Raw genomic sequence first — 9,441 nt, forward strand, 5'->3', positions numbered from 1 at the left:
CCCCCGGGATTATTTATTATTTTTATATATTTTCAGTTTTAGTTTTTTCATATTTGGATTTATAGGTTTGAAATTTTACAAGTTCCAAGGTTATGAGTTCAGAGGTTTACGTTTTTTTACGTTTACAGGTTCGAAAGTTTGCGGTTTTGAAAGTTTAGCAGTTCGAAAGTTTATGAAATTTGTTGTTTCGGAAGGTTGTTAGTTCGAAAGTTTATGGCTTCATGTTTATTGTATCTAAATTATTTATAAATACTCTTGAGAAGTTATTTCCCTTAATTTGTGTACTTTAAGGGTGGGAATAGGATGGGAAAGGTTGAGAAAGTTTGGAAAATGTTTTCCCTTCTCTAGATAAGGAAAACATTTGAGGAAAATGAGTTAATAAGGAAAATATTTTTCCAAAACATTTAAGCCAAGCAAACAAGGAAAATTGAAAAACATTTTCTTGCGTACCAAACACACCCTAAGCTCAGGTGGTTTTCACCCGTCAGATCAAGATATGTACAGAAGCCCTATAGATGATATCATCCGTTGGATTAGCCGCACGCAAGATTGAACGGTTGGGATTTGATTTAAGTCGCTGGAAAGTCAACAGTTCTCTTCTATTTAAAGGCGTTAACGGTACGACAAACCCGCTTGTGTACTTTGCCCACGTTTCTCACTCTTAACAGAAAAAAAAGAGCGAGAGAAAAAGAAAAAAGGAAAACAAAAAAAAAAGTTATCTGCTTTCTAGTATTGAAGAAGAGCTGGTGCTTCGTGCTTTCAGCTTCGCTTGTGATCCGCAGCGGCTTGTCCTATAATTTGCTCAATTTTCATTCTAAGGTTCGTAAAAATTCAACTCCTCGCGTAATTTCATTCTTCTTGCATGTGCTAGAGATCAAATTGGGGCTTAGGTTAACAATTCTAGGGTTTCCTGTTTGATTTTGCTTTATTTCATCGAATCATATAATCTTGGTGGAATTGGGCTTTGCCTCTGGGGATCAACTGGTGATTAAGCAAAAGGTAATTGATATTAGCGAGTGAGTCTTGATAACTACTCCTAATTGTCCTGTTGTATTCCTTTTTCGTGGAATAACAAGTTCCGTCAAATTAAGCTGTAAAATAGTGAGCACTCTGTAATTAGCTTGTTCTGTAGCTTGATTAGGTATCTACTCAATTTTTGGAATATCTATTATGTTAAATTTACATGATAAAGTTATTCGCATGATCAAGTTAGGTTTCATTTACCATGAAATAAATGGGAAAAGCTTGCCCTTTGAGTTTTCTGCAGTGTTTACCATATGTGTAAGAATTTGTAACTACAGCTGAAAGATCAATCATAATATAAAAGATAGAGTGATATTTGAAAACATAGCACAAGTAACCAAGAGAATAAGGAAAGATTTAGAAAAAGTAAAAAGACATATGCTCAAATCATACCCAAAGTGATAGTGGCTGTGGCGACATCCATCGGTAATGTGTGGAAGAGAGTAAGATTTCTACGTAGATAGGATCTCGAGAGAAGGACACGAGAGTAAGATTTCTATGTAGATAGGATCTCGAGAGGACATGAGAGTAAGATTCCTATGTAGATAGGATCTCGAGAGAAGGACATGAAGTTTCTCCAACGAATGTGCGGTATGTGAGATCTCGAGGACCCGAGCTCCTCAGTCCATCCTATTTCCTTCTAGATCAAGGCTAGGCATGACCCTGAAAATTGCAACCTTGACCTTGAATGGGGGGTTGCCAGCTATGTTGCTCGAACTCTTCAAATTTCCTACCGCACCGGTGTCGACACGGCATGGGTGTGTCCATATCGTATTTGAGGGCATTTAAGGAAGTTAGAAAGTGTGTACAGTGCTAATATACTACCTTCATGTAGTATGTCAACAAGACCCTATGTATGTAGTTCTTACAAACATACTACATGAAGGTAGTATTTTAGCTTTGTACCCTTTTTTAAATGGCCAAAAATACCCATGCCAATACATTAAAACAACACAATGAGATGGACTATTTTATCTTTTCACCAAAAGTTAAACCCCGCCTTTTAATTCTTCTCCTCTACTCTCTATTCTTTCCCTTCCCATCGTCCATGGCGAACCAAAGGAATAAAGAGAAACTGATAAAGCTTGAATCAAACACAATAAGTTTTTTAAACAACATTCTAGCCGACAATGTAGCATGGGATTTTTGGAGATGGCGATCAATTTAGCATGAGATTCTAGCCGACAATTTAGAAATAGATGACATTCAATTTTGTTGGTTCTATGGTGAGGAAATTTCATACCAACTCTCCGTCTCTTTTTCTCCCAGTAAATATCCACTCTTTGTTATGGCGGGAAGGAGAAAGGTGGTTGTGCAAAATAGAGAGTGGCGGTGGATTTTAGTCGTTCCCCTGAGTAGAAATGGCAGAATAAAAAAAATTGATTCACCATCGAGAGATTACAAATGCGTACTTGGCTAGTCGCCTGGTTTGGGGAATGTAACGCATCTCATTATGTTGTTTTTAATGTGCTGGCGTGAGTATTTTGGGGATTTAAAAAATGGGTACAAAGCTAACACACTACGTTCATGTGGTATGTTAGCAAGACCCTATACAGACACACACAAATGTGTGTGTAGTTATAAAGTAGGAGAATGCTTTGCTATTACTTAAGATATCTTATGAATAAAATAGTAGCGGATCGTCTAGTTCAAAACCCGGATATCTAGATTATAACCAGGATTTAAACCTAGGTAACTTATCCCACCTAGGTGGGATAAGTTATACCGAGATTTTGGTATAAAAAAATACTTTATTTTAACTATACCTCCAACTAAACCTGGGATAAATTTAATCTCAAAATTTATATTGAGATAACCTACCTAATCCCTTGAAACCAAATGACCCCAGGTATGTATAAAGAATTACATTTTGTTAGTTTTAATTCTATAACCTTAATTAGTTGAAATATATACTTTATATGTTGTAATATACATTTATTGGTTGTATCATAACACCCATATCCGCACTCTAATCATACCCCCGAATCCTAAAATTTATGTGATGGAGAATTCGACTTCTAGATCTGCATCTGTATCGGATACCGCACCGTAGTCAACATAGGTCACCTGGAAACAATGATAATAGGCCACCGTCGCTAAATTCTTAGGAAGACTTTGACGAATGTATGAGACAGCTGGACCAATTAGTCTCACTATTCTTTTTAGAACCAGTGCCTTCTTTTCATGGAGTTCCTTTCTTGAAAGTTGGTGAAAAATAGGCTTGCCCTTCTACGCCTCTCCACATAAAAACTAGTCTTGGTTCACTAAACAAGATTCGAACTTGCAACATGCGCCTATTGGGCCGTACTGATTCCATGGGACAGCTTGCAATGAGGTAATAAAATAAAAGGAAAATTTGAAATGGGACTAAACGACAAAATTTGGAAGTTCGGAAATTAAGCTTCATTCTTAACTGCCACAACGGGTACGTACTATCCTTCGAGCTCTTCGTTGGATCCTTCATTTTGCTTTCCCTCCGCCTTCGGTTGTACCTTGTCCGAAAGGTTTAAAGTCCGGGAATGGGGGTATAAAAAGTTGAAATCCTCCAATTTAGCCGTCTCTTGTAACCAAAACTTCATTGTTGCAGCATATTCCTTGGTGAACAATCTCGATTGAGTATGTCTATGGGTTTCACTTATGGTTGTCCATTACGAGTGCTCACTGTTAGCTCCCTTATTAAAAAGGAAGTGCTCACTAGTAGCTCGACTGAAGCAACAATGTGATCTTCAATCTCTTTTTTAAGTTGTGACGCATGAAAAGACCATATGTCCCTCGTTTTTCGCCAGTAGTACGTTGGTATAGCTTAAGGGTCCTTCTAATAGCCATGGTTGTCTGCCCTTTCGATTGTAATATAAAGGGAAATCCAATCACCGACTTCAGCTTCTTCCTCAGGAACTCGTTTGGTCAGCTTGAAGTTTCATTCCATTTTGGGTTTTAGTGAGGTCGTTCGGTAGGACTTGGCAGTCAATTGCCTACTAAATCTGTAAAGCTTGTAATGGTCTGAAATGGTGTCATCCCTGGAGCTGAGGGGTTATTTCTTATTCTACAAATATTATGTGTAGGACATCCAACCGGATTTGTGGCTATTCACACATCTCAGTAGGTCTTTAGGAAGCTGTCGAGTTGCTTGGGCTTTCCATCTATTTGTGGAGGGTTGACTAAGCTAAGTTGTAATTTGACCTGTATTCCTGAAAAAAGTTCCATCTGCAAAAAGGTTTTAGAAGATCTCGTTGGTAGAGAATCTGCTTGCAAGTAGTCCATGCTGTTTATTATCTGAGAATATTCTAGCCACTTGGACAACGGAGAAGAGTATGTCAAATGAGAAAATATGAACATATATGCTATAACAATCTACAATCACAGAGATGATCTTACCCTCTTACTTGGCCGCCCCATTATAAAATTCATGACTGCATATTCAACTGCCCTCTCAAGAATAGGCAGGTTTTTGTAGTAACATAGATATGCCACATTCTCTACTTTACACTTTTGGCAAGTATCACGCACTTATAACCTGCTTTCTGCCGTCCTCGAAAAATGAAGGCCAATAAATGCTGCTCTGTCTCTTATGAATGGCTAGGAGACATGGATCCTTTCTAATGAATTGTGTGTTGAATAACTTACTGTTGTACCAAACTAACCTATTCTGGAAGGAGATCTCCGGTATAGCTCCCTCACGTGATGCTTTAATCAGATTCTTGAGACTTTCATCCCCTTTATAGCTAGTGTTATCAAAAGCAAATCAACTTAGAAAAGCAACAAGTGTTTGTTGGGGGTTTTATTGCAAAGGCACAATTAAAGCACGGATTCTAGTGAGGATTGCATATGTTTGATGCAAATTTCTAATTCAGCATGGGACCGATCTTCTTATACTAAATTTCTAATTTTTATTCCTAAACATCATCATTCGAGAAGCAAGTGATATCATATTCCTAATGAGCATCATACTTATCAATTAAGTATTTACTGTGTTTTTAACCATTAATGTATCCATAAAGGAGATTACTTCTTAACCTTGAATAAGTCGTACCTTGATCCACAAGAGCTCCTTCGTAAGGAGAAAGCTGAAAGTGGTAAGTAGGCTATAATCCTTGTTCTCTCCCCCTTCTGCACATTTTGAAGCAGTGGGAAGACCATCTTCTATATCTAGGTGTGATCTTTGGAGTTGGTGGTAGAGAATCTGCCTTGTATTTCCACCTACAAGGATTGTTGCTTATATGTCATCGGAGTTCCTTGAATAACTATTATCGGAGCAGGATTAGAGTTTTCAGCAAGCTCATTAGCGCCTATCCAAATAAGCATAGTCTCCATCCTGCAATAACTCTCTTCTCTCTTCCGATTGACTCCAAATTGTCCTTAACCAGCACAGCAGAAAGAGAGGACTGGCAACAAAATGAGAGTGAGCAGTTCACAGCAGCTTCAACCTTTTGTCGCTCTCGATCACAAAAGCTTGAAATTCTGATTTAAGCCTTGTCACTCCATCAATTCCTTTGAATTCCTAGTTGTCCGCCCTGGTTGATATTTAGAAGCTCCAGAAGGATGCTGGTACGAGCTGAAAGATCAAATAAAATACAAGAGAAAAAATCAAATTTGAAAACAGAATTGAAGAAACTCAGAAGAGAAGGGAGAAAATAATACGAAAACGTGCTCAATCCATTCATTCATGTAACACATTGCAAAAAAAAAGGATTAAAGGTGATGCATTCTGATTTCAGATGGGACAGCTAGCTACGAGGTTATAAGAGAAAAGAGGAAATTTATTAACTGACTTAAATAGTTAAATGTAAAGTTGAAAATGTCTAATTAAACTTCATTCTGAACTGTTGTAACAGCTATATTCTACACTTACAGCTCTTTGTATCATGCTTCTGTTATATAATCTAGGACTTTCTGCCAATGTAACTCTTTTGGTTTTTATGGATGGTTTCAGGATTGACTTTCTGAGAACATCTCTTCCTTTGTGATAGGTTGGGGAAAATCTTTTTTTAGCTAAGGTCAAGTAGTACTTGTTCTACAGTCTGAATGGCAAAGAAAGATAAGTTGCGTGGAGGTGGTTCTATTGCATTTGCCACTAATTACGAATCAGAAGGCTCTGGCACTTCATGTAGATTTGATGCTGGAATTGCTGTTTCAGGACATTCTTTTGCTCCTCAGCAGAGATGGATAAATACAAATTCTTCTTCACATGATGGTTTTGCTGTGCCAATCCAAGTTATCCCGTTATCCAAGATGTCACCATCTGAGAGGAAAAACTTGGTTCTGCAGTTGAGATCTGATCTTGACCAAATAAGACTTCTGCAGAAGAAAGTTGAGTTTTATAGGACAAGTGCAGTTGCAGTTTCATCTTCTAGTGATATCGTTAGCTGTAGCAATGCACACAAAGGGCCTCCTTTAGCAAGCAAGAAGAAATCTGCAGGAACTGGGCCCGGGAAAAAGTCAAACCTTCTTGGTCAGAAGGCGTCGTTCCTGAACAGGGAGACCTCTGGCAGGTTTAAATCTGCTTCAGCACCATCCACTTCAAAAGCAACATTGATGAAACAGTGTGAGAACTTGTTGAAAAAGTTGATGTCGCATCAGCATGGTCCCGTGTTTAATGAGCCTGTTGACATAGTTAAGTTAAAAATACCCGACTATTTCACTGTGATTAAACATCCAATGGATTTGGGGACAATAAAGAAGAGGCTTACTTCAGGTGCGTACTTGAGTCCGCTGGAATTTCTTGCTGATGTGAGACTGACGTTCTCCAATGCAATGATCTATAACCCCCCTGGTAATATTGTCCATATCATGGCTGATACAATGAGCAAGTTTTTTGAACTAAGATGGAAAACTATTGAGAAAAAGCTACCTGTTAACCATGCTGAATCAGTGGAAGAAAAATCCGGTTTGCATGAAGAAAATGAAACTGCTTCAAAGAAGAGGAGACTTTCTCCAATGCAGCATGTAATTATGCCAGAACCGCCTATATATAAGATGACTGATGAAGAGAAACATAAACTAAGCAGTGAACTAGAAGCTTCACTTGGTGATCTACCAGACAACATCATTGAGTTTTTGAAGGAACAAAGTTCAAATGGAACAGCAGCTGGAGATGATGAGATTGAGATTGACATTGATGTTCTTCCCCATGATACTTTGTTCACGTTACGGGAGCTTCTAGATAAGTTTTTGCAAGAGAAACAAAAAGGCAATGCAAAAGCTGAACCTTGTGAGATAGAGGTAGTTTAGAATCAAAGAATACATCTTCAAATACAAAGTAGAATTAGGCTGTCCCCGGGTGGTTGATGTTTATGAATTATTGTGCGTCTTATTTGTTTTTTCAGCTGCCAAATGGATTGGGGCTTAGTAATTCATCCATGCACGTAGACGGAGGTTCTTACTCTTTCTGTTTGATTTCATGCACGCTGTATATGGTTTGGTGTTAGATTTCAAACTTCAATGATTTTCCTTCTAAGTACTGGAAATGTACAGGTAATGACCATGTTGATGAGGAGGTTGATATTGGTGGAAATGAGCCTCCTGTCTCTAGTTATCCTTCAGTTGAGATTGAGAAGGATACAGATCTGAAAAGAGATGAATGTATAAATACAGGGGGTCCCAATGGTAATTCAGATTAGTCATCTATACTCTTCATCTTATTTGTGCTGGTTCGTTCTGATAGTGCATCCTAGATGTTCAATCATCTCAAATCTTCCCTGTCTTATCTTCTAGGGCCAGCAAGATGAAATTAAAAGCCTTTTAGTCATAAGACTAGTTTTACCATCTTGTGGGATGTGATTTTTCTTTTTTCCTTAAATTTTTATTACCTGGAAATCTTTAACACTCTGAATTGTTTTTGCTTGATGAATATTCTATATTCTAAATGTTATTTTTAATAACTTAAAATGATTTATAGGAGTATTAGATTTTCTATTGTTTGATCTTATATCCTCTTTGCAGGTTCTTCACTGCACTACATAGTGAGGATTCTCATTAAGTTGCTGTATTGTTAATACTTTTGGAGAAATCTTTTATGTCAAGCTTGTCATAGTCATATCATAACCTTCTCAGTTCTCCCTTGCAGTACTCCTCTTCATGATAGTCAATCAAAACACCGATTACTTGATGTTTTATCCCTCTTTTGGGTACTCATCAATTTCCAGTCAAGTGTTTTGTCATATAAGTGGTGATCCTGGCTGGTAATGTTGCATAATTGCTAAAAAAAATGGGTGCTTGTGGCCCTACATTTACTTCATTCAAGAAATTCATAGAGTTTGCTTTACGTTTGAGTTTGAAGTTACCTTAATTTTATGTTCCTCTATGTTGTAAGCTTTACTTATTTCTTTTTTGAAGTTTGTGCTATGCTACTATTTTGTTTTGTACTTCTCTTGCCCAGTGGTTTTTTTTATCAAGACTTGATCATTGTTTGCTTGTGTCGCTTGAATTGAGTTTATTCTTCTTTTATTTCATTCATATTCAAGCTTCTTTGACAATGCAACTTTTTTGGAAAAAATGAAAATTCATTCCAGCATCATTTGCACGCATGTTTGTCTTCTACAGACCTCCATATTTGCTGGAAAAGAAACATAAATACTTAATTGGTGTTACAAATTCATGTTCATCCATAGAAGTGTACTTTAGCGTTATTTCTCCATATAAAAGCAACTTGTATCTGCTGATTTAGTAGGAAAAGCTTTCGTTGTAAGAATTCCCAATGCTTTCTTAACTCTAGTTCCTGCATCTCCCTTCCATCCAGATTCAGATTCTAGTAGCTCTTCTGATGATGAGTCTGAAGCTCAAAGAACATCTGATCATGCTGAGCAGGTGAAGAGAGCTCATTGTAGTTTCTACTTGAACCCTCATGATGATTATTGTCATCGGACCTGCTTTTAGAGTAATTGGAAACCTAATACGTCTTTTTGCTCCGGTGTTTGGCCACAGAATCACAGTTCGCCAGCAAAGGTAGATGGGAAGGAAGCTGGCAATAGTTTAGCTGATGGAGATCGTGAGTTTCTTTCTGATTTTTTATTGGATAAGTAGTTCTTTTCTGTTTTATATAGCAGAGGATCTTGTTGATGGTTATCCAGTAGTTGAAACTGAAATCTAGTAAGTGGATACATCTGCAGAATACCTACAAGGTTTGGAATGTGTGGCGGCTGGCGACTAATAGTTTTTGTTGGTTAATCCTATTTGAGACTGAGCACTTATCTGATATTTAGGAAGTGGATATATCTGCAGAATACCTACAAGGTTTATGAAGGGCGGCGATTAGTAGTTTTGTGGAATGGGTTTAAGGGATCTTATTGTCTCCTAAAGCTTTGTGCTTCGCTGTTGTTAGGAGTGTCCTGAATAGAGCATGTATAGAATTGAAAGGGAGTGTGCTAAGAGATCAAACCTCAGGAATGAGGAGGAAGTTTTTTTTTTTTTAGGGGGGGGGGG

The 9,441-nt window shown here is 37.7% G+C and overlaps 1 protein-coding gene across 2 annotated transcripts in view; it reads left to right on the forward strand.

The window, feature by feature from the left end:
* LOC109207266 (transcription factor GTE8-like) overlaps nucleotides 638–9,441 on the forward strand; it is a 10,326-nt gene continuing 1,522 nt past the window's right edge. Inside the window, exons 1-6 of one of the 2 annotated variants that reach the window (XM_019370161.1) lie at nucleotides 638–819; nucleotides 5,954–7,242; nucleotides 7,347–7,395; nucleotides 7,495–7,626; nucleotides 8,759–8,826; nucleotides 8,944–9,007. In XM_019370161.1, coding sequence (XP_019225706.1) covers nucleotides 6,046–7,242; nucleotides 7,347–7,395; nucleotides 7,495–7,626; nucleotides 8,759–8,826; nucleotides 8,944–9,007 — 1,510 coding nt within the window. In that variant the 5' untranslated portion in view covers nucleotides 638–819; nucleotides 5,954–6,045. The remainder of the gene's footprint in view (nucleotides 820–5,953; nucleotides 7,243–7,346; nucleotides 7,396–7,494; nucleotides 7,627–8,758; nucleotides 8,827–8,943; nucleotides 9,008–9,441) is intronic. The other variant, XM_019370165.1, reaches the window with a different exon arrangement.

The sequence above is a fragment of the Nicotiana attenuata genome, chromosome 2, assembly GCF_001879085.1.
Source record: "Nicotiana attenuata strain UT chromosome 2, NIATTr2, whole genome shotgun sequence".
Lineage (NCBI taxonomy): Eukaryota > Viridiplantae > Streptophyta > Magnoliopsida > Solanales > Solanaceae > Nicotiana > Nicotiana attenuata.